General features: G+C 44.4%; 2 protein-coding genes and 2 long non-coding RNA genes across 5 annotated transcripts in view; 3 read left to right on the top strand and 1 right to left on the bottom strand.

Moving 5' to 3' along the window:
- The first annotated feature begins 2,867 nt into the window (after positions 1-2,867).
- LOC136786700 (uncharacterized) lies at positions 2,868-7,696 on the top strand. Of its 2 annotated transcripts, XR_010826101.1 has the most exons (3): positions 2,868-4,468; positions 4,855-4,940; positions 5,517-5,645. It is a non-coding gene; the product is annotated as an uncharacterized lncRNA (long non-coding RNA). The 2 variants fall into 2 exon arrangements; XR_010826100.1 differs by lacking the exon at positions 5,517-5,645 and adding an exon at positions 7,433-7,696 and having other exon boundaries at positions 2,868-4,940.
- Positions 5,584-8,795, bottom strand: LOC136786701 (uncharacterized). The gene is made up of 2 exons (XR_010826102.1): positions 7,698-8,795; positions 5,584-5,910 (listed from the first exon to the last, which is right to left on the bottom strand). It is a non-coding gene; the product is annotated as an uncharacterized lncRNA (long non-coding RNA).
- Positions 8,796-9,186: 391 nt separating this feature from the next.
- SET (SET nuclear proto-oncogene) lies at positions 9,187-16,817 on the top strand. The gene is made up of 8 exons (XM_066980869.1): positions 9,187-9,565; positions 11,093-11,150; positions 12,168-12,310; positions 12,988-13,091; positions 13,266-13,379; positions 14,575-14,745; positions 14,846-14,992; positions 15,916-16,817. Exons 1-8 carry the CDS (start codon positions 9,493-9,495, stop codon positions 15,937-15,939), a joined length of 834 nt encoding a protein of 277 aa, XP_066836970.1. The 5' UTR covers positions 9,187-9,492; the 3' UTR covers positions 15,940-16,817.
- Positions 16,818-21,105: 4,288 nt separating this feature from the next.
- PKN3 (protein kinase N3) overlaps positions 21,106-24,595 on the top strand; it is a 31,985-nt gene continuing 28,495 nt past the window's right edge. Inside the window, exon 1 of the mRNA XM_048052871.2 lies at positions 21,106-21,984. Coding sequence (XP_047908828.1) covers positions 21,964-21,984 — 21 coding nt within the window. The 5' untranslated portion in view covers positions 21,106-21,963. The remainder of the gene's footprint in view (positions 21,985-24,595) is intronic.

Here is a 24,595-nt window from a genome sequence, read left to right as displayed (position 1 = left end):
CGTTTATATCCTTTAGGAGTATGAATGGTACTGAGAAATAACAGAATGAACTATGAACACAGCCAGTTTGTGTGACTTTTTTCTTTAGTGTTTGTGTAGGTTTCCAAAACACGAGCACTGATCCCAGTCTAACTTAAAGAAAAAAGGAGGGAGACCATGACAAAGCAGGGCTGAAGAAGGCATGAATGTGGCTCTCTGTGAAGCGTAAAAGACAATTGTACCAATTACATGCTGGTTTTGGAACTCTGTGTAGCCTAAGCCTATTGAAATATATATTTGTAAGCGGGAGTGGCGGGGAGGGAGCATGCATTGGAATGAGGCCTGGAGCTGAAATGCTGTTGTAAAGGCAGTAAGCGGAGAGAGCACTACAAACTGGCTGCGATCCTCAAATTTAAGAAAGGTCCGGAAACGTTTTAATGCCAAATTATGTGACACCTCTCATTCCTGTTTTTCTTTTGTCCTTAGTTTTCCGTTTAAGTGATTCAAACTTTTCCTATTTATGCTACCAGCTATGGAAGTAGGGCTGTCTAAAGGCACTTTTATTTTGCTCTGTCCTATCCTGACAAACTCCTGCTTATTCAAGTGTATACCTTAATAACCAGTACAACTGCATCAGTACTTAAAGGGGGGGGGGAGAAAAACACACACAACAGATTTCTTAGCATCAACAAGGCCTGAGAGATCTTGCTGCAGCGCTGGGATGTGACAGGAGGCAATTTATAAGGAATTAACTCTGACAGTCACTTTATACAGCTGATTTTCAAAGATCTGGGCACTAAAGAAGTGTTAATGAGGGTACTGAGGCTTCATAATTAATTATATTAGCATCTCTTTGTTACTCTCTAGAACAGTAGTGCCTGGTTGACATTTCAATAGGAGTCTGGTAGTATTCTTTGTTGTTATTATCCAGGAGTACAGTTATACCTTAGCTCCCAGAAGGCGACGTTGCATGTAAATGCCTCTGTGAATTGCCCGAGTCTTTGGATCTCAGTAAAAGCCCTTGAAGGAGACCCTGCTGGATACTGAATGGATGTCAGTAAAATTTCTCTAGTCTGGAGTCTCTCTTCAGATATGGACTCTCCTCCCCTTTCATTCCTCCCTTCCCCCTTCTGCTGTGCTGGTGCTTCTCACAAGGCTTAAGAGCAGCACTTTCTGAATCTTTAGTTCCAAACCTCTAAAGGAAGGGATACTGACCTGAACGAAACAGAGAACAGAAGAGTCATCTGAAAATAGGGAATATTTTTCACACTCTTGAATTTTCAGTGCAATAAAACCAGCGCTGCCAGAAGGAATCCCAGAAGTGGTGAGTCAGATAATAGATGCACAACTGTGGTGGGAGGGAAATGGTCTCTACTTTGTTTTACATCCCCCCCCCAGCTTTCTTTGTAAAGGCAGATGGAATTATTTTCCAGTCATGCCACTGCAAAAACAAACATGGAGTTTAAAGGTTATTTCCTTTGTGTGTTTCTGAAAGTTGGTATTTTTGAATCTGAAAGGGGAAGGATGACTTTTTGGCAATGCTAGCAAATTCTGCTCTGAAAACTTTACAGTATCACCTGAGGTAGCAGTTCTGTTATTTTGTGTATTGAGGCAGTCTGCTTGCTTGCATTAATTTAAACAAAACTAACAACAAAACATTTTTTCACACCAGGTAAAATTGCAGCCCTGTCCTGGTAAGGCTAAGTTAAGGGCATGGTTTGACAAACACCTCTTCTAAGTAAGCAAGACTAAAGCAACCTGCTCCTTACCCTTTCCTCATTCATTCCTGCCTGTATGGGACCCCATTTTTTGTAACATTCCTCGTGCATCTGCAGCAGGGCACAGATCAGAGCGCTAGTCTGAGTTAAAAATAAATGTTTTTCTGAGGACTAGTTTTAATTGAAATCCATTTCCTGGTTCAATTTAACACAGGGCTACACAAATAACTGCATTGGTACAATTCAGGGACAGCATGAAGGGGAAGGGAAGACAGGAGGAATGCATGGTGGGGAATGTGTAAGTAGAGACTTCAACAAAAAACATTTGTCAAACTATGTCCTGAAAGATTTTGTTCTTGAAGCCAGAAGCACCTCTTTGCTTTGTGTTCAGCTAGCACCTTGTGCAAAGGGATCACAGTTGCAGAGCTCTCAGGACTCTCAGAGCTATTGTAATACCAAAAAATAAGAAGCGTTCCTACAGACTGACACAATTAACCAAATTCCACTTGCAGATCTTCATTGTTGGCAACTTGTGCAGCATTTTATGTAGCCAAAGCTGGAGACTGGTTCTATTCCTGAGTTCTGTCTCTGGTTCTAATGAGGAATAACTGAATGACTCTGGCATTCAGCTAACCTACCAATAAAGGAATTACTTTCCTCACAGAGCTTTTTTATATTTAACTACATTTTTTAATGAGCTTTGACATTCTCAGATTAAAAGATTAATGCGTACAATGTAGTATTAGAGCAAAAATTGTATATGACAGATCTCTACATATTTTCCTCCTTTTTGTTTCACCTTTTCTGTCGCTGTACTCCTACACAAGACTCAAGGCACACATCAAATGTTTGAATAATGCCAACCTGAAACTAAAGAATTGTAAATAACGTACTCGCTCTTCACCAAGCAATGTTCCATGTGTTTATTTTAATCTGATATTTCCTGGATAGAAACAGAGGTTACTCCCCTGAGAGTTCAAATATCGATAGTGCTCCCTAAAGCAAGGGAAGTCTCTCAGTTCCCACAAAAACAGCTGCTGCTTGGTAAGGAGACAATGGGACAGAATACACGCAGTGTAAAATTAGAGTCTTTGCTGCTCTTCCTGAGGGGCCAAATCTTGAAGTGTCACTCGACTTTGTTTAGGATTCAGCAAGAGTTTTCCTGTCATAGGGCTGAGGAAATAAATAAGAGTTGTTAAAACTCTTATAAATAAATAAGAGTTGCAGGAATTGGCCGGAGTTAAAATCCTAGAAAGCAAGTGTTTATAAACTGTTTGTAGAAAAGTTGGGTCCTTCTTAATTTTCCCACAAGTGGAAAAGAGAGATGATCATCTGAAGGTCTCCTTGCAGGAAAACCCTCAAAAGAACAAAACATAGTTTTCCAAGTCCTCAGCATCACTCTATCCCCACTGCTTAGTTATCCTAAAGCTCTGATTCAGCTTTCATACAAATTTATAGCACTGCAATTTCCACCCATTTTGATCCACATCTACTCTGTCTAGTTAGAAGGACTTGAGCGCTCGAGCTTCCGTCTGTGAGGAAATCAGTTTTTCTTCAAACGAGCCAAAAGCAAGGGCTAGCAGCTACTTCTCCTGTTAATTATTTCAGGGCCTTCCACATAAAAATGTGGTTGGCACAGCTATTCCAGAATAACTCTCAGTATTATTATTGCAGTGTTTTACTTTGACAGTGTTCCTATTAGCGATCGATCGTTCTACCCAGGAATACTTCTTGTAAGCTGTCACTTTTTCCAACTTCTATTTAGAGCTTTCATTACACAGGATTATATGTAGTAAAACAAAGCCTCAAACATAAATATAAAACCAACCACAAAAGGTATTATTTAATCACCAGATGATTCCACATAGCCTCTAGTTTTTCAGACATTTTCTGTCGAACTGTTCTAGCTGTATTAAGCTTGGCTGAAGTCTTCCAGATGGATTGGCCCTAATACTGTCCTGCAAAACCAGTCACTGTGTATCCCTACTGGTAGGATTTGAACATCTGCAGGTGTGAATGCATCGGGAGATCTAAGTATCTGCCCTTACAACACCCTGCAGATAGTGAAGAGCCACCTTTGCATGTGCCAGTACATGTTTTCAAACAAAAACTTTTGTACGTTTCAGATCTCATCTTGACCTGTGAACTCCTCAGGCTAAAATAAATGGATATCCACATCTGGAAGTGGTGATAGTGCGTCTGGACAGGTTGATGTTTAAATGTTTTTGCTTTTAGAAACTGCAATTCAGTAGTGCTAGATGAATAACAACATTTATGTATATGTCTCTTGGCACAGTCAATCAACAGTTAAAGCCACAGGGCTCCATCTGAGCTAAGGAACAGGACAGCATCGATGTCTTACGCAAAAAATCAGAATGGAGGTGAAGAAGGGTAGGAAACCCCTCCAATCAAATGTGTCTTTGGGCAGGGACTCTTAATTTCACAATACCGAATGTAGCTTGAAAAGAATTTTCCAGTAAACAATTTTCCCTTTACATTCTGGAAGGGACAGATCATTTCAGTTCCCTGCACGGTCCACAACTGTACACCTTATGTGAAGAATACGAGCAAAACATTCATAAGCACCCACATATCTGAAAAGCTTATGTCTCGTGTTCTGAAGTGTCTTAGATTTCATTGACTTTGAAGTTTGGTTTTTTTTTTAAGACTTTTAAAAATGTTTTGACGGCCTCTTTGTCTCTGGTGTCTGGGAACAAGAACACATGTTGTATGACCATCCAGCTCTTCGTAGATTACTGTCAAATGCTCTGGTAAGTTAAAAATGTTGGTATAGGGAAAAATAAAAGTCAGGTTTAGCAACTGCGTCTCATGGGAACTTTGCCAAAAGTTAAGGGAAAAAAAAATACAAACAGAGTCTTTGGATTTATTCAAATGTGTAATATTAGTCACTCCCTGCTGTCTGTGTTACTGAACCACCTTCCAGCTTCAAAGGCAGTTATTAAACCAGAAATATTTTCATCTGAGGGTTTAGATTGCAACAACTGTGAGGACACGTGGAAGATTCTTCCATCATTATCTAACCATTCAGACCTAATGTGAGTACTTGACTGGGAAGGCCTGTGACTAGTGGAGATGAATAAACAGTTGGAGGGGAGGCATTTGACTGTTTAATATACGTGCCAAACTGTCTTTCCAGGGTCATGGGGACTCAACGATTCCTGGGGGCTGTCAAACTGATGACACGCAGCAAACCAGCCGGTGTGTCTCTGCCTGCTGCTTAGAGTAAGCGCTGATATGTCAGTCAGACTTTACTATCAAGTACAGGCTTATGTGCGCCTGACATGTTTTGCAGCTTTCGACTCATTGGTGTACTCAGTAATTTAAAAGCTTTCACATACTCTAAAAAATGTTGTCTTGCAGTGCAAGGGGTATCTTTGTTCCTAATGCAGAGCCCAAGCCTGCAAGTCCTTTGTGGAAGACCAGGCTCCAGCATAGATGTACAATTGTTAAGCAGTCGGTTGCATTTCAACCGTGGTAAAACGATCCTTGTTTTATATTTTTTATATTTCCATACAATGATTTCCATAAAGGTTGTGAGATTCTTTCGGATGGAGGGCTATAAAAATTTAAGTTGCTATTAATTATACTGACTCGCATGATTTTATGTCTGCCCATTTTACATGGCAGGAATGCTTAGAAGGAAATTTACTCTCCTTTTTCACACATCATTACATTTTATTTGTGAGGATTTAGCATATTTTCTGACTTAACTTGCCAAATCAGGGGTGCGTGTTTAACAGGTACAGCTGACTTGACATTCCAGAAACTAGGCATGATAACCAATTATGTCTCTTGTAGTAATATACCTAATGAAGGAAAGAAATACTGGGAGAGCTGAACTTTGCAACAAGAAGTAAATATGAGATTATCTTTCTGAAGAGGCTCTGTTTATTCCATTCCTGTGAACAAAGTGCAACTACTGCTACAGTCTATGTAAACTGTAAGGCCATTAATCGTTATCAGGTGCTGCCAACTCCCCCCTCTAGATGTCCAAACATACGGAGAGGAAAACGAACACATTTTCTTCACTTATCTGACAGTCACTGCCATCCTGAAGGCTGCAAAGATCTAAGTCGCTTATTTGTCAACACCGGAGTACTCATGCACTTGGTTTGGAAGATACCACATACAGTACAGTTTTCTGACTTTAACTATGCAATCTGAAGTTCAAACAGGAGTGGGAATATTAACTCTGTAATATTGAGGAAGAAGAACTCTGTGATACAGGCAGCATACTACTTGGGCAGTGTAATTCAGGAAAAAAAAAGTTACTGTTCTACTATATTTGATGTAATCAGAGCTGAGAAAGGTCTTAGGAGAAGGTGAAGGGAGGAGGAAGTCATATTTTTAAATGCATTCACACACACCATATTTCATAGGATTGTAACCGTACATTTTAACCCCTCAGCAGTTACTCAAGGACTGAAACTGCTTTAGATGTTCATCACATACAATGAAAAACATTAGAAAGCAGTGAAGGAAAGTGACTGAATATTTATCAATTACAAAAATATAGAAGTTTTTCTGTTTCTTTTTTTATATATTATCATGAATATTAAGCACAGTTGCATATTATGTCTAAGCATCACGTGTAATTTCTGAAAAATGTTGTGTAACAGCAGATAACTCGTGTAACACCAAGGCTTTATATGACCTAGATGCCATTTCCCTTCCTTTGTAATGAAACTACATGAGCTTTGGGATGCCTACACAGAGGAACAGTTTCAGACTGAGATGAAAATTGTGCTTCTTGCTTCTTCACAAATATTTGAGTCATGTTCCTCCTGAGTGTACATGTTAACAATGCAGCAAGAACAAACAGTAAATCAATTCAGCTGCAAAAGCCGCTGGGTGCTCTGCACTCATCCTTCTTAGGGCTCAACAACTGCTCTAACTCAGTAGCTTAGTTTTACTTTTTTATTTCTCTATAAAGCAAGGAGGGGAGTGCAGAGAGGGCATCATTCTGTGAATTGTTGCCGAATTCTTTGAGCCAAGCCCAAGAAGCATCTCAGCACCTGTTGTTTTGAGACTTTGTATGAAGTGTACCCTAAAGTTAGACCACAGTTGAACTGTTTAAATGAAGTTCTCCTTTGAAAAGTGAAAACGACAGGCTATTAATTAACCAGTCGGTTGGAGTGTAAGGATATGTAACTGGAAAAGAAGTAAGAATGTTAATATAAGTAAGTTTTCTGAAGGGAAGATAAGTTAGGAAGAGTTAGGATAAAAGTTCCATTAGGAAGCTGGGAAAAGCACATCACCAGCACTAAAGTGACGAAATCACATAGAAAAGGAAAGTAACACTGTGAGAGAATACTCACTCCTAACAAATATATAAAAGTCGAACGTTTGGCTTTCTCTCAACACATGAAAGCATAGGTTAGTATTTTTTGTCTCAAATACATTAAAAAGTGTTTATTTTCTCTAATTAATATACTGTTTTCTTGCATAATAGTTAGTTTTAGGGTAGAATAAACATCACTGAAATGTTTTAAACGGTACAGCAGTTAAAATTCATGATTGCTTGACTTTGAATACATCAGTGGAACATACTAATACCTCAGGAATATCTACTACCTTATGTATGAAAGAAGGATTCTAGTAGGGAGTAAGCAGATGCCCTTTTAATCATGTTCCTGCTTGGAACTGCCTTTCGAATAGACGCCCTGTATTTTCAAATTGTGGACCTTCAAAGGCTAATAAATACAATATAATAGTACATTACAGGTGATAAAAGAGGAAAATTCCAAGCATATGCAGCTGCATAGCGAAGAGATTCAACGTAAACAGATGGAAGAAAACCAAGCTGCACATGTGAGCTTACCTTGTCTGAATATAAAGACTTCCATATTAATTGTCCTTGGGAGATGCAGCCAGACCATGAGAAGCTTTCTCACTGCACTGAGCTTCAGGAAGGCCTTGGGAAGCTCTAGGGAAGGAGTCGATAATCTTGCATTTATAAAGTTGCAGAGCTTTGCTCACCTTTTGTGTCTAGCAGTGCTCATTGCTGTATGTGCAAGCGCAGAGGATGAACGGATGGCAGCTCCTCTCTCCTGCTGTTTGCACGGGGAAGCACAATGCAAATCACGGACATGCTGCGGCAGTTGTGGGTGGTGATGGAAGCAAAGACATAGCTGGTAGGAAGTGACAGCTGGGAATACAAAAGAAAAAGCAATTGGGATTTGGAAGCAACAGGTGGGAACGGGAATCAGGAAACTCCAGTAAGATCTCTGAGGAGGCAGGAACTAATCCAGGCCTTGTTGAAAAGTACACTGGAAGGGCAACTTGAGGAGGAGGAGGAAAGGAAACAGAGGCAGGGAAAATGCAGGAATATCGCATGACTGGAAAACAAATTACAAAAGGCAAGTTCCAAGTTCCTCAAAGCTGTACTCGTTTCTTAGCTTGATCTGTATCATAATATTTGTTTGTGAAGGATATGCTGCATTTTTAATGGAAAAGAGTGGCTCAGCTGTTACTTTAAGAGCAAAACAGAGCTAGTCTAACTATGAGGCTGCAACGAGCTCTTCCATGACAGCTGGACAGGAAAGGCACAAAAAGGGTTATTTAAAGTCCGCTTGCTCTCGGTGCAGTGGCAGGTGTGCTGGCAGACACCCGGGCTCAATGACCTTCTAGAGTTGTGCTCCCACAGTAACCGAGTGGGCTGGATGTGACTGACAGGGCCTCTGTGCCCTTAAAACGTAACATCTGAAGTTATCCCTTTGAGTCATGTTCTAGCTAGGCAAGGCAGCATACTGACATGGGAACTGCCACGTCCCCAGGCGTGATTTCACCTCACAGCGCCTCCACACAGAAGAGATGCTGGTGGCGGGCCAGAGGGGGTGGCTCAGGGCAGCTGCCGGTTTGGGTTCATGGGCCCAAAATGCCCCTCACACACATATATATATGCGTATGAACACATTTCTGCCGGGGACCTCAGCCAGCCCCCGCCACCAAGGCAACCGGCCCCGTCCCCACGCAGAAAGGGGGCGGCTGTGAGGGGCTGCGCGGGCTTCGAGCGGGGCCACCGCGTGCGCCCTCAGCGATCGCGCATGCGCACACCGCCCCCCCCAGCTCCTCACACGCACACCTGCGCGCGCCGCCGCCCTTCTCCCCCTCTTCTCCCGCCTCTCGCGCCCTCCTCTGTGTCTCCGCGCCGCGCCCCGCCCCCCGCGAGGCTCAGCCAATGAGCGCCCGGCGTGGGGCGGCCGGCTGTGGAGGGAGGGGCGGGGCTTGTCCCTCCCCGCGGCTGCGCGCGCGGGCCGCCCGCGGCGGGGAGGAGAGGCGGCGCTCGCGCGTGCGCGCGGCGGGGGCGCTCGCCCGCTGCCGAGGAGGGGAAAGCCGGGGGCGCGCCTGCGCGTTGCGCCGCCCGCCCGCCCAGCGCCCGGCAGGGGGGCTCGGTGCGCATGCGCGCTGGCGCCCGCCGTCCCCCCCGTGCCCCGGAGGGGGGGTTGCTGCGCATGCGCGCCGCGCCGCCCGCCCCTCGCCAGCAGCAGCAGCGGCAGCAGGAGGAGGAGGAGGAGGCGGCGGCGACTCTGGCTGTGGGGAGCGTGAGGCAGCGCGGGCACCGCTGGTACCCGGGAGCCCCAGGTCCGGCCGGAGGAGGCGGGAGCGTCCCGGAGGAGGAGGAGGAGGAGGAGGAGGAGGGAGCCTGAGCGGCGGCGGCAGGAGGAGGCGGCAGCAGGAGGAGTCAGCGCCCGGCCCCCCCCCCTCCCCTCCTCTCCCCCCGCTCAGTCCCGTTACGGCCCCCCCCCGCCCTCCGCGCTCCGCAGCCACCACCATGTCGGCGCCGGCGGCCAAAGTCAGTAAGAAGGAGCTCAACTCCAACCACGATGGGGCCGACGAGACCTCAGGTGAGGCCGCGCCGGGCCCGGGGGGCGGGAAGGGGAAAGGGAAGGGAAAGCAGGGAAGGGAATGGCGGCCTCCGCCGCGGCCTCCGCCTCGCCCCGCGCCGCACCGACCGCCATTTTCCCCAGCCCCGCGGGCCGCGGCCGGGCCGGAGGCGGGAAGAGCGCGGTGGCGGCCGGGCGGATGTGCAGGCCCCGGCAGCGGGAGGAGGAGGAGGAGGAGGCCATGTTAGCGCCCTTTTGTCTCCGCTCCCCGGCCCGGCCTCCTTCCCCAGGGGCGCAGGCGGGGCCGGCCCGGGGGGCGCTGCGGCCTCGGCTTGGAGCAGCGGGGACCCCCCCCTTCAGCCCGCCCGGCCGCCTTGCTCCTTCTCCCCCCCCCCCCCCCCCCCCCCCCCCACTTCGCCTTCCCCCCTCGCTCGGCGGCCGCCGAGCCTCTCTCATTGTGCTCCGCCGCCGCCATGATGCTGCTCGGCCGCCTCCTGGGCTCGGCGCCGCCGCCGCGTGGTGCTGCCCCCGCCGCGCCGCGATGGAGCCGCCGCCGCCGCCTCCGGGGCCCTTCCCGGGCCGGCCCCGAGAGCCACGCGGTGCTGCGGGGGCCGGGCCGAGGAACCGCCCGCGCCTCCCCCACGTGCGATCGCGGTGGCTCCTCTCCTCCGGCTTTTTTTTTTTGTAACTTAATTAATTTATTTTCTTAAATCGGACGAGCAGTGCGGTTTCTAAGCGGCGGAGGAAGGGCGCGACGCGCTCGCCTGCCTCCTGTCCCGGCTCTCCGGTGCTGCGGGCCCCGCACGTGTTCGCCGCACCTGCGGGCTCCTCGGGGAGAGCTGGCTGCTGCCGCGGGCCGAGCCGGGCGGGGAGCTGGGAGCGGGGTTGGGAGCGAGCTGCACCGCTCCAGCTGCTTCCCGCTGCCGCTCATTCATCCCCCAGCACGCTAGGTAAACAGGCGCCCTTTAATCGAGAGCATTGCCAAGCGTTGTCCAGGGGAAGTTTTGCTGCGAAATTATCTGCCGGACCGTGACTTGGAAGGGGTTTTTTTACTCGTTTTCCTTACCCGACGTGCTTTTGAAGGTTTTTTCCTCATGCAACGTGCTTTTTGGTTTTTCGAAGGCGGCGCGTTCCCGGTTGTGTTGTTTCCATTGATGTTGCTGTCCCTTCTAAATTATTTAATGCTTCCACGTTCCTTCAAATCTGTTGGCCTTAGACATGCAACTTCTTCGTTACGTTCTTAGTACTAACTGTCGGGATTCGTTTACCATTTAAGTTGACTTGTAAAACTGTATAGAGGAATATGAGCTGGGATTTTTGGTGGTAAACTTGCTTTGATTCCCGTTTCGGGAAACTTGTTGGTGTTTCAGCCATAGTTCACCATGGAAGTAGCTGAGACTTTATGGCTTAGTAACACTTAAGATACTCAGTAGAAATATCTTTGAACTTCTAAAATAGATCTCTAGAAAAGGTCTGAGGAGAAAACTCCGAGTGATTTGTCAGACTTGAGAATTAAGGGATTTTGATGCATTTTCATTTGTTTTTCAGAAAAAGAGCAACAGGAAGCAATTGAACACATTGATGAAGTACAGAATGAAATAGACAGGTAAACATTAGAAAACTTGACAAGTTTTTAGTGGGAAGTAAAAGACTTTCAGTAATAAAATATTTAGTAAAGTAAGTGCTTGGTAGTAGTTCTCAGTGTCTTCAGACTCCCACATGATATACTTGTGTTCTGGTCTGATCAGATGTAACAAGTATTTGTGTAAATTCAAAAAATCGGAAGAAGTATCCTGATTTCTTGTTTAATTGTTTAAAGTTAAAAATGTAGAGCTTGAGCTTAATTTTTTAATTCACTGTGATAGTTTTGATAAGAGGTTTATTTCTCACTGCTTTCTCAAGTTAATTTGTATGCCGCTTTGCAAAAGTATTTTCACGTTTGTAAGCAGAACTGAAAACTTTGTTGAAAAAGTTAGCTTTATTATAAATCTCTATTATATATTTGAGTGCTTGTAGAATAATAGAAAATGTCACTGAAAAATTAGTTTCATATCCCCAAACTCTGTGGGTTCTGTGTCAGTATTTGCCTGTATCTTACCTCCACGTGCACTGTGCTACAAAGTGCAAGTGACAAGTGAGGCTCTGTCCCTGTGGAACAGTTGCAGTATCAGGGCTCTAACTTTTATAAAGCCAACGAAGTGTTAATGTCCATAAGATTTTAATTGCGTGTGGTACTAAATTGCTTTTGTTATAGTCACGCTCATCTGCCCCAGAATTATAAAGGGCAGGCGATAGTTTTATATGCTGTCCATCTACAGGTGACTTGCAAACAAAACGCTTAAGAGGCTACTTAGCATAAATAAGGGTCTGTCCCGCACGTAATGCTGCAAAACATACAGCGTGTTAAGAACACTTCATTAAGATGAGCGTGATTGCTTCTGGTAGTGTATTTCCTAATAGTGGTTACAGGTTTGGGTTTCTGTTTTTTTTGTTTGAGCTCCCTCATTTGTTGTGCGTGGCTGAGTAGTTTAATTAAATCTATTCAGTTTTAGCTAAGTACTGATGATACATCTTCAAATTTCAGTTCTCTCTCCTGAGGTTAACGTGGCTCTGTCTGTTACAGACTGAATGAACAAGCCAGTGAGGAAATTTTGAAAGTAGAACAGAAATACAACAAACTCCGCCAACCATTCTTCCAGAAGAGGTCAGAATTGATCGCCAAAATCCCAAATTTCTGGGTAACAACATTTGTCAACCACCCACAAGGTATATTCTTAATAGCTCCCTTTTTTTTTCCTATAAATTCAGTTTCCTTGCTTGTAACGCGAGCCTCTTGCGGTTCTTAGTGTTTTCTAGGATAGTTACTTGGCATTAAACAGAAGCTTATGGGTACATATGCAAACACTTCCTTTTTGTGCTAGCATGCGTCTTAAAAGCTTTTTAGCTCTTACATTTGTTAACCAAAGGAACACCTTGATCACTAGAATTCCGGTAGTTTTCTTCCTGTATTATAAATTACAAGGTTCACGCTTTATCAGTTAATCGTCTCCTTTAAAGAAAAGGAGGATTCTGATATTTTATTTTTTAATTTGGGGTGACGTCATTAGGACTGTTGACAATGTGCTGTTTGCAAGAGGACAAAAAAACAAGTCCATATACTGCCTACATTGGGCAAACCACATATCTGGAAATCTGTTTTAGAGAGAAGAATAGATAGATGCTGCTTGTTAATGAACTGCAACAAGCAAATGTAATGTTATCTCAGCAAAATCACAAAGATGCTAATAGTCTGTTGGCTGCTATCTCAAAGAATGGGCCACAAGAAGTCAGCTTGGACAAATGTGTTGCTTTTCACATTGTATATAATGTCAATTTCCTGTATTTCATGTCCATGACACACATTTCATAGCTTTGTTAATGTGGGACTACTGATTTCATCCTAGTATCTGCACTGCTGGGAGAAGAAGACGAAGAAGCACTGCATTATTTGACCAGAGTTGAGGTGACAGAATTTGAAGACATCAAATCAGGTTACAGAATAGATTTTGTGAGTATATTAAATATTTCTTCACTTGTGACTTTGCTGCTGTTTTGAATGTAGCCGTATAGTGGGTTGTAGTTCGTAACTTAATCTCTTCAGTTACCTGTTTAGTATGAGATTTGACTTGGCACATGTATGCTTACGTTTGTGGGTTCTAACTCTTTGCTTTCAAACCTGCAGTATTTTGATGAGAATCCATACTTTGAAAATAAAGTTCTCTCCAAAGAGTTTCATCTGAACGAAAGTGGAGACCCATCTTCAAAATCAACTGAGATCAAATGGAAATCTGGGAAGGTACGTATCTGTGCATCTGGGAGAGATAATTGCTGCTCTACATGATACTTTTGCTTTCATTTATGTTCCTTTTACTTTCTTCCTTTTTTTTCTTAATTGCAGCTGCCTCTTCCCACTTTTCTATATATGTAGTTCATGCAAGGTTTGGCATACACCATTTACGTGGAGATCTGTAGTGTATTCTCTCGTTCAGTTGAGCACCACAATTAAAACGGTGAAAGTACAAGTACGACCAGATGGAGAGATTAACAAGTACTCTAGTTTGTCTCTCTTTGGAATGGATCTAGGCTGCATTTTGTTGTTTTAAGATAATTGTGAAATTAGGAATTCCAAGGACAGTGGGGTTGGGAGGGGTGGGGCAGATAGGGGGTGTCTAATTTTTCTGTTTTTTCTTAATTTCCCTTCCAGACACCATGTCTTTAGAGAAGTAGCATCCACACAATAATGTGGGCATATCTCTTACCCAGACAGTATTCAAACCGAATTAATGTTCTGTAGTTTCTGTAATAGTTGGGAGCCCTTTCATTTTATCCTAAAGGTTTTGAAATTTGTTCAGTGTTGCAAACTTGCCAAACTTCAGGGGTAAAGTGGTGGATGTATTTTCTTATGACCATATGTTTTAGTGGCTTGTGCAAATTTTTATTCACTTATTACAACAAATGGCCTTAAGACTTCAAAGCAGAAAATCTTGGGTTAAGATCACTAGGCGGTTCTTCATCTCGCTATTAAGTTAAGGACAGAGCTTAGAGGTGTGGAGCCTGAGTGTTTCTTAAATTATGAGTTTATGTAGCAGTTGTAGCATTTAACTACAATAACAACTCTTGGAGTAGCATTAAGCTATCGTGAGATCTTTTAAAGTTTAGCATTTCAGTAAATACTTGGCATACTTGGGCTTCCCTGTGGCAGGGAAACAAAGAAAACGCAAGATCCTGTGAATTTTCAGTATTTCAGTGGAAGGCATTAGAAGAAGCAGGTGGGTTTACTGCTGAGTGATACCTTTTGCTATTAGTCCTTTGGGTTCTAATTGTGTCTTTTAAGATTTGTCCCTGAAAGAGGGAGTAAGTGACTTCTTGTAGTTGTTGAAGCATGTATGTTTCTAAATGGTGCTTGCTTAAAAAAAAAAAAAAAAAAAAAAGGCAGGCGGGGCACAATGTAAATACCGCTTCTTTAGGGAGCTTCTCAACTTTCTTTTCAGGATCTGACAAAACGTTCAAGCCAGACACAGAACAAAGCCAGTAGGAAGAGGCAGCATGAAGAGCCAGAAAGTTTCTTTACCTGGTTCACTGACCACTCTGATGCAGGGGCTGATGAACTAGGAGAAGTCATCAAGGATGACATCTGGCCAAATCCACTGCAGTACTACTTGGTAAGTATAGCACTGCGTTGTTGCTCCATATCCACAAAAGCACTGCGCAGGTAAAAGCGAATTTGATCACTGTAGTTAATGTCACATGTGTGTCTTTAAGGTTCCTGATATGGATGATGAAGAAGGGGAAGGAGAGGAGGATGATGACGATGATGAAGAGGAAGAAGGATTGGAGGATATTGATGAAGAAGGAGATGAAGATGAGGGGGAAGAAGATGAAGATGATGATGAGGGAGAGGAAGGCGAGGTGAGCATTCAGCCTTTACCTCTTCCATCTCTGGTGTATGAGAATAAGAAATTTATGAGGGACCTTCTTGTAAGGATATTGAGCCATTGGTACAAAGGTAAAGTAGTTTTCTGTAAAATCCTTGACAGAGTTGTTGGAGGAGAGGAGCAAAACTGTTAGCGCCTTAATTTGTGGCATGGTTTCAGTGTAGTGATGATTATATTTGCGTACGTGAGACTTCAAATAAATAATTTTAGTGAACATCTTGCAAGGAAGGTGCTCCAGGTGATTTAGGATATTAGCGTCTGTTCTAGCTTAACAAAATTTATCCAGTGAACTTTCTAGCAAAATTTTACTTGTAAAAAGCTCTTGTTGATGCATCCAGTTCTGTCATCCTCCCACCTGTCGGTTTATTTTGGCTTACTGCCAGCTTAGCCAAGACTCTTTGGGTTCAGGAATTAGCAGTTTTCTGTAGCAGCAAGTGGGTTTCCAGAGACACCATTCAAGGTGTTGGTAACTTAAGGCTTAGCATTAGCATGTCTTTGTTTCTGGTTGTGAAGGTAGGAGGGCTGTTGTGGCACCAGACACGCTGTATGCTGAATAATGAGTTGTAGCCTAGAATATTACTAAATATTCTAAATATTCTTTCTAAAAATTAAATTTATGTTAATATTTCTAGTGATCTTTAAGTCATGGTGATTTTTTTCTAATACGCCTGATGTGTTTTTCACTGCGACATCCAGTATTAACTGACTTTTACATGGATCGATGTTCATGGCAAGTGTTACTGTTCCTTAGTGAAGAGGGAGAGAGATCGTCATGAGTAATACTGTAGAGCTGTGGTCTCTTGGGTAGCAAAACATTCTGGCTATTGCATTTAAAAGTTCGTGCTATCTGAAGCTTTGTGATTAGATAATTTTTAATTGTTGCTTATCTTTCAACAGGAGGATGAAGGAGAAGACGACTAATTGAACACTGATGGATTCCAACCCCCCCCCCCCTCTTTTTACCTTTTTAATTTTTCTCCAGTCCCTGGGAGCAAGTTGCTGTCTTTTTTTTCTTGTGCTCAGTCGCCTTGTTCTCTTGAGGTCTCTTTTTCTCTCCTCTACACCATGGTTCACAATTTATTTTGGGGGAAATACCTTGAGCAGAACACAGTGGAAAAGAATCTACCAGTTTCTGTTTCAAGTTCATTTTTATCCCTTTCTGTCTCAAAACAAAAACTGTTTATGGAATCAACACACCATGTTCTGTGGGAAAAAAGAAAACCTTCTGCTCCCTTCACTCTGCTGGAAGCTGAAGAGTGCTAGGCCCCTGTGTAGTAGTGCATAGAATCTAGCTTTTTTCCTTCTTTCTCTGTATATTGGGCTCAGAGATTACACTGTGTCTCTATGTGAATATGGACAGTTAGCATTTACCAACATGTATCTGTCTACTTTCTCTTGTTTAAAAAAAAAAAGAAAAATAAAAAAAAATGGGGTTATAGAAGGTCAGCTGGGGTGGGTTTCAGATGTTTGGGTGGGTTAAGTGGGCATTTTGACAACATGGCTTCTTCTCCTTTGGCATGTTTAATTGTGATGTTTAACAAACATCCTCGCAGTTTAAGATGACACTTTTAAAATAAAATCTTCTCCTAATGATGACTTTGAGCCCTGCCACTTGATGGAGAATCAGAGCAGAACCTGTAGGATCTTATTTGGAATTGACATTCTCTATTGTAATTTTGTTCTTGTTTATTTTTAAATTCTTTTTTTTTGTTTCACTGGAAAGGAAAGAAAGATGCTCAGTTTTAAACGTTAAAGTGTACAAGTTGCTTTGTTACAATAAAACTAAATGTGTACACAAAGGGACTGGTTGGTCTTCACTGAAAGAAACAGTTGTAATACCCTGTTTTGACCTTGCTTATAGTTTCTTGGCTTTTTTGGGGGCATTTGGTCAGTATTTATGTAGTGCAATGCAACCTTGTGGTTCTGTGGACTGATAATCAGTTCATTTAGGTTCCATTATTACAGTATTTGGAAAGTGTTTCATCTGGTAGCTACTTCTGCACACTCCGTTTCTTGAATTACATAACTCTAAGACAAGGCTGTAGATGCATATATACTTTGGGTGAAGACAGACATATATATATTCATAATCTGCAAAAAGAAAAATCGTTTGATTCTTAGATATTTTTTGAGTAACTTGCAGTACTGTATCTCCAGTAAATCAGTTTGCATGAAAAAACCCATGCGAGTTCAGAGTAAAAAGACCAAAGGGTCTCCTAGTAAGGCTTTGGTGGCTTTGGAAGTCTTTTCAGTTGAAAATAAATCTTAAGTGCAAGCTAATGTTTTGGGCTATTTCAATTAGCAAGATTCTTTGTGAAGCTCTTGTATAAAGAAGTTGTTACTTCCCTGCTTTCTTTCCTTGGTAGCAGCGTGTATATATGCTTTGGATGTACTTCTTTTTTTTCCCCATGTTAAGAGACTGCGTTTGAGTAGCTTATAATGATTTCACGTAGAGGTTGTTGGTACTGGTATTCCACAAAGTATAATGAAAGTTGTTTTAACATGCTGTGCTTTTGAAATATTTAAAAGATTGTATTTGCTAATCTCAAATTCAAACAGCTAGTTCTCTTTGGATGTGTAGAGAAGACTGTCTTCTGGGAAGACTTGCTCTTATATTCTCTGATTCCTTTTCCTCACAGAATTTGCTGTAGTCGAATTCTGCTTTTTTTGATGCTTAAGAATACACGTAGCAGAACAAGATTAATCTCTATTTGAGAGGTGCCCAAATAACACGGGGGGGAAAGAGTATTCTGTAAGTGTCGGGTCTATCTTGGATTCAGTCCAGTTATCGGAGACAATACAACATCCAGTCTGCCTGTGATCAGTGCAAAATAGGACAACCGTGTACTTTATTCCATCTCAACAAAAGCTTCTGCCCTGATCTTACTGTTTGCAGAGCAAATTAAAATAATTGTAATGGTTTCTTGCCATCTAGAGAGAGACAAATGAAAACTATGAAGTCTATAATTTTTTCTTTTGATTCTTCTTTGTTATAAGATTAAAGTCCACTACCTGTTGCAGTAGCAGGTTGATGTGCTGTTACTTGCCCTGATGCCTCATAAATGTTACTTAATTTTTATGTAATCTTAATTGATCGTAGTTCTTTAAGGAAAATAATCTTTAGCTAGTCTTACTTTAATGCTTTGTGAAAAATACTGTGCCATTGTTGTTAACATGTCTGTTTGTTACTAGCAGAAAACCTTATAAAAACTGTTTTGAAAGTAATCAAAGCTTCAGGTTCTGTAAAGTCGAATACCATGAACAAGAAATGAAGTGTCTGGATAATCAAATGCTACTTTTGAGGTTTTCGTACACATTTACACGTTCTTTAGGATCTTACAGGGTGACAAAACACTCTTGCTACTGTATTGATAATACTGAATTTCCTGTGAAAGTTACTGGCTTACTCCTGGCAATGGCTAAAGAGTAAGCTGACGTACTAAAAAAGTAAACTATATTTGTTAAGTGTATCTTAAATTATTTTTTTCTAGCAATGGAAATGAGTAGGGATTAACACATTTCTCTGCAACACTGAAGAACTACTACAGATGGCCATCACGTGCTCTGACTGTTCACTTAATGTCTAATTTGACTGAATATATGTAATGGATGCCCATTTTTACTTGATTTAATCTGTTTATGCATACGAAACGCATTTAAAGGTAGATGTCCACCTTGGATAAGAATGGGAGATTAATTCTCATTAAACATCTGTGTCTATCTCTTGTTAATTCTCCAATGCTGCTTGAGCTCCTCACATCCAGTTAATCCTGCTGAATGAAACTTGTCACGGGTGGAAGCTGAATTTAGGCTTTGTGGCCTGAATTTTCAGGGTTAGAATACAGAATTGGTGGCAATTTAAAGCTACTGTGTTGGGGCTGTATGAATTAAATGACTTGAAGGTTATTTTTATTTTAAGTTTGAAATTTCATTGCTATAAAATGGTATCTTTTGTCTGTAATTTCTAGTGCCAAAGGAAAGCAAATATATCCATGTGTGTAAATAGTCAGTTTTTTTAACATATTATATGTGTTTATTCATAGTTGTCAATATAGGTTTTGTCCCTGTAAACAAGCATTATCTGAATCAATTTCTCAGTCATTTATGCCATTCGTTTGAATCTGTAAGCTTCTTATTTGTACCACTTTAAAACAGGTGCATAATGGTAGCACTTTGTTTATCTGATACTGTTCCTGAATTTCGAAGCCATGCTTTTTTTTTTTTTTTTTTTAAAAAAAAAGACTGAAATCATTTCTCTGATGTACCTTCAAGCTATCCTTCTATTTGAAGGAATTAAAGTACCTTTAACTGTTACTTGATGTTACCATTTCTAAGAGTCTTTTTCAAAAGAATCAGCTATTAGTCTCCAAGCCTGCCTCGTCTTTCAGGGGTGGAGGTGATAGTGCTCACTTCTTTTATGGATTTCAGGTGCCCAGTAGGGTAACAGTGACAGGAGGTCATAAGTGACAAGTACAAGAATCTTGCTTCTGCAGGGGAACAGATTTATGCTTAATCCCTCTCCTGCATTAAAAACAGAAATTTCTAAGACATTTTCCTTGATTCCACTTGTACAGTACCTTCACTTAGTAGAGAGAAGCACCCTCCAGGTGCTTCTGCTGCTCTCTGCATCCTCTTGCCAGGGCAGGAGTGTGAAATAGGTGCTGAGCTGGCCACGGTGAAAAGCGGAGGGCATCTACCCCTGTGCTTTTTTGCCTCTTGTTGCTTGCATAACTGCAGCCAAACCAGCAAGAGCACAGAGAGGCTTTCCTGGAGTTGCAGTTCAGCTACAAGCTGGTCCCGCGCACACCCCTACCCCTCCAGGTTTAGCAGAGGACAGGGGCTGCTGGTCCAAAAGCGGCACTTGCCTTAACCTCCGGCCCTCCCTCCAGGAGGTGCTGGAAAACAATCGCACAGCTCCACCCTGGGACCCCACACACATTTTGGAAAATGCAGCCTGCCTGCCCCTCTTGCTTGTCCCATGCTCCTGGCTTCCTGGGCTGGCATTTCCAAAGCGTAAGCTGTGCCAGGAGGGCTGGCTGGGCCCGGGAATATCCCTGGCACCCCAAGAAGTTGGGTACCACATGTGTGCTGCTGTCAGCTCACAGTGTCCACTAAATACCTCCTCTCAGCGGGATGCTGGATGGGCACTTCGTGCTTCTAGCTGGGACTAGTAGCCTTGCCTCGGGGAGCACGTGCTCTGAGGCACTGACCAGCCCATCCCTCCAGGCTGGACGACTTGTTTAGCCAAGCGAACCTTGGCCAACTGCTCCACAGGCTCCACAAATCGCCTCCCAGCCCTCCTCTTGCCTCCCTGGGAGGAGACAAGATGCGAAGGAAAGGGGGGGAAGCCCCTGTGTAAACCCCAAGTACAGCAGTGGGCAGCCCGACCTCGGGGGGCTCCCAGCAGCCCTCTGCAGCTCACGGAGCCAAACGCGGCCCCGATCCCTGCCCACGGAAGATGCAGTAGTGTCCCTGCTCAAAAAACTCAACCTAACGCCTGCTGCTTTATCTTTTCCCTTTCCAGTATTTCCAGTGAATGAGCAGTCTAATTAAAATAATTCCTTAAACACTAAATGGAGCCTGGACCATGTTACAAATAGCAGCAGGTTCCAGATGGGTTTGTATTAATCTAATGCACTTGCTTTATTAACAACAGGAGCGTGTTCAAAGGTTTTATAGAAGTCTAAGGCTTTATTAATTCAACTTGATTAAACTAGATTTCAATTTTACATTTTCTGGTGATTTCCTTTTACTAATTATTCACTTGCAGACCATTTACAAAATGCTTATGTTAGAAAATCTGCTCTAATTAAATAAAAGGAAAACATTTCTGTTTATTAGCATCCTTCTAACTTTGTATGTGGGAATACTGTCAGCTCTGGATCCCTTCTGACTCCAGGTTGTGTACTGTTTCAGGACAGAATATGTGCATTCATGCAATAATAATATTATGCAAAACTGCTGAGGAGGGATCTTGGAAGAGGAGGTCTCTACCACCCGAAAGCAGAAAGCATCTTTTTCATTTGTTTTAAACACAGGGCCTACGACACACTGCATGTCACAACACTAACGCAGTACAGCAGCACGGTCAGTTTTTACCAATAAGAGCTGGGGGATCAGTGAGAGCCTTGTCCATGCATTTAGGTTATTTTTGACTCAAATATTCAGCTGAAACAGCAGGATCTTGATCCTGCTCCACAGAGGGGCAGTTCTGCAGAGGGAAAGTTAGGCAAAGACCAGTGCTGGAGAGGAGACAGTCGTCCTTCCCTTTCCAGGGCAGCACCCTGTGTGAGGGAGGGCTGCGCTTTGCCTGTCCCCCTTCACACCAAAGCCGGTTACAAGCCGCTGGGCAGAACCGGGGCTGGAAACCACCTCGGTGGTCCCAGCACCGCAAAGCGGGCCCGGGCTGGGGCACGCCGCGGGGGTCTCCCCTCACAGCGCCCGGCTTGGAGGAGATGTCAGGCACCGAGCTAAGGAGCCCGGTCACCGTTCGTGTCCCCGTACCGCCACTTTGGCACAAAGCCGCGAGTTTTGTGCCTGCGGAGGACACCGATCCCCTCCAGCCTCCCCTCGCCGCGGCGGGAAGCGGGCGGTACCTCGGGCTCCTCAGGGTCCGGCCTGTGGCGCCGCTCAGCTGCCGGCCGCTCCGCGGGACCTCGCTGCCAGTTCTTCCCCCCTCAGGGCGAACGAAGACGGCCGGGACGAGTTCCCGACAGGGCTGGGAGCCGTGACCGGCCGGGGACCACCGTGGGCGGCGTGTGGGGACGGGAGGCTCCCGGCTCCCCTCTCCCCGTTCCCTGGGGGCCGCCCGCCGGGAACTCTCCCGGGCTCGCCCGGACCCCGCGAGAGGGCGCTGGCGGCGCCGCTTCCCGGGAAGGCTGAAGTTTGAAAAAAAAAAAAAAAGAGAAAGAAAAGTGCCCGTTGCTGGTGGTGCCTCACGGAGCAATGGCGGCGGGGACCCCACAGGTGAGCGCCGCGGAGGGGCGGCTCGGAGGGGAGCCGGCGTGGCCAGGCTCGCCTGAGGGGATGGGGATCCCTCTCCTCCGGGGCGCTTGCCCCGTGGGGTTGGGGGTCCTCCTGGGGGTCCCCCCTCTGCTTTTTGGGGGTCTCCTCCCTCCCCTCGTCGGGAAATCCCGGCTCCGTGCTCCACCGGGAGCCCCTTGCCCGCTGGGCAGGGCGGGGAGGCAGCCGGGCTTGCCGCCGTCGCGCCCCACCCCGGGGAGGGTGGGAGCCCCTAAAAACGTCCCTCAGGACGTTTGTCCCTAAAAATGGTCGCCTCAGGAAAACGGGGTTCAGGTAAAGCCGGTGCCTGCTGAAGACAGTGGGGCCCCTCTTGGCTGCAAAGGGGTGTGTGTGAGGAGAGTGCAGCGAGGCGCCCCGCTGGGAAGAGCATTTATTTCTGGGGCCAACTCCCTGCAACAGGGGGGATGCTCGCCCGCTTGAGGTATTTCAAGCCTAATCTGGGTGAGAAGCAATGGCGAGACCGGCACAAAGCTCTCGGTGCCATTGCTGCAGGCCCCATGAGGGGCTCCCCATCTTGCAGCCCGCCTGGGCTCTTCGCTTAGGAAACCTTGCCTCCCTCAGGGTTGCAAAGGGGACTGGCTCTAGGCAGGATTCCAGCTGCCTTTTTCTAAACCTAGCAGTGGCCTTTTCTCATAAAGAGTGAATGTAGTTCACGTGAGGCTGCCCAACGTGGGCCTCACTGCTGCAGCACGAAGTTGCAGTGAAAAGGGGTATTTAAAACATCCCAGTGAACGCGTGTGGGCTGCAGCAGGGACGGCCTCATCACCGCTAGTTCATTAAATCAAACTGTAAATCAGTTTTTGTGTCACCAGTGCAGCTCTAAAGGCTGGCTCACCCTGGGCTTTGTGCAGGTGAAGCTTGTTGCCAGGCTGGGTGTAGCAGCCCCGGGGATGGGATCTTTCAGGGCTGCAATGTGGAGGACCAAGTGCAACTTTGATCATGCTGCAATCTTTGCTAGTTAGGAAGCTATCTAGATGCTTCATTAAGGCATGAGACTAGCTGAAGTCCTGGGTGAGTTCTGGCAGCCCTGCTAAAAGTACCAAAAGTAAGTTCATTTAAGCTAGCTTGGGTATTTCCGTGCGCGCTGTAAATGTGTTTCTGGATTGTGCTGGAGACGTATCCTGAAGGGCTGCGACCTTCTCTGGGAACCCAAGAACAGCTGCAGCCTGGGCCAGGGCAGTATCCTGACACCCCACCAACATTCCTGACTCAGAATGCAAAATGCATCAACCCAAATGCAAATTTGGATTTCTCGCACTCCTCACTAATAGAATATTTTGTGTTCCTGGTGCAAACAATGCCTTTGTTATGGCACTCCCTGATCTATAGAGGGGAAGAAGGATCCAGTAAAACAGATGATGTTTATATTCTAAATATATTTAGAAAATGAGCAGGGTGCATTAACTGGTATTCAGGCTCACTTTTGGCAGAGAGTGATGTGGAGGAAGATTGACCTGACAATCGCCCAGACTGTACCTGTTCTCCGAATCGATATCCAGGTCTCTGCCTTCAGTACCATTTGTCAGTATTAATCTCACACCAGCAATTCATTCATTCGATCGCTCTGGGCAGATGGAGCGGGTGGATTGCTTACCTCTGTTTGCATAGTTTGGATATAAAATAAATCTGCATGCTTTTTCTGATTATTAAATGAAACTTACACGCAACAAACTCCTTTTAGTCGCTCGTTACAGAATGGATAAAGGGCTTTCTGATTTTCCGACTTAGAGCTGGTAGAGGTTGCCTGTGACTCAGGAACTCCATGATTCAAGTTCTTCCTCACAAAACCTTGGATGTTTTTCAAAGCTCTGGCTTAGTTCCTGGCTTTACTAATTGGGCGAGAACTTCCTGGAATCAGGATGTTAATCTGAACCTTTTTGTTTTGTTACCAATCTGAACAATTCCTATTTTGGCTATCGTGCATCTCTTGCAGACCCAACTTGGTTTTAGGCCAACTTTAAAACAGATTTTTTTTTTCCTTTTTCTTTTTTAATTATTTTGCTGTTAGGCTGAAATCATAGTGAAAACTGACCAAGGATGTTTGTTTTGGTCTTTGAGGTGTGCAATAAAATATACAAATAATGTGATTGAATAATCGTGTATTTATTTCTGCGTGAGTGGCATAGGGTTTGGATGTATAGCACGCTCTTAAAGTTCAGTAATGTACATGAATAATACAAAACCAGTGTGGTTTATTTTTGGAAATGTGGTCAACCAGTTAAAGAATGTGAAAGCGAGTCAGGATTCAAGTTCTGTCTTTAGTCACTGACGTGATGTGTGATCCCAAGCCGGTTAGTGGAGCGGAGTTTGACTGTGCAACCATGTCTTTTAAATTTAAGTGGGGAATATGATGAGGAGTTAATGCTAGCTTATTAATAAGTTAATTGCTCTTAATGCCATAAAGGCACTTCTCTTGTTGAAGAGAAAAGCATAACTTCCTGTTTGGATCTATTTCCTGAGGTGTTAGGCAGCATCCTTGTGGATAAAGTTTTCCCAGCTCCTGTTTTGAGTTCAGTGCTTATGTGGTCAGTGAGATATGCAGGTGCTGCTACTG

The sequence above is a fragment of the Anser cygnoides genome, chromosome 20 (assembly GCF_040182565.1).
Source record: "Anser cygnoides isolate HZ-2024a breed goose chromosome 20, Taihu_goose_T2T_genome, whole genome shotgun sequence".
In the NCBI taxonomy this organism is placed as follows: Eukaryota; Metazoa; Chordata; class Aves; order Anseriformes; family Anatidae; genus Anser; species Anser cygnoides.
This window is presented reverse-complemented; position numbering and strand designations above follow the sequence as displayed.

Bases quoted from the DNA above. Each gene is read 5' to 3' on its own strand.
- SET (XM_066980869.1), top strand. From the start codon at position 9,493: ATGTCGGCGCCGGCGGCCAAAGTCAGTAAGAAGGAGCTCAACTCCAAC. The intron at 9,566-11,092 runs GTGAGGCCGCGC...TTTGTTTTTCAG, and splicing joins TGGGGCCGACGAGACCTCAG to AAAAAGAGCAACAGGAAGCA. The intron at 12,311-12,987 runs GTATATTCTTAA...ATTTCATCCTAG, and splicing joins ATTTGTCAACCACCCACAAG to TATCTGCACTGCTGGGAGAA.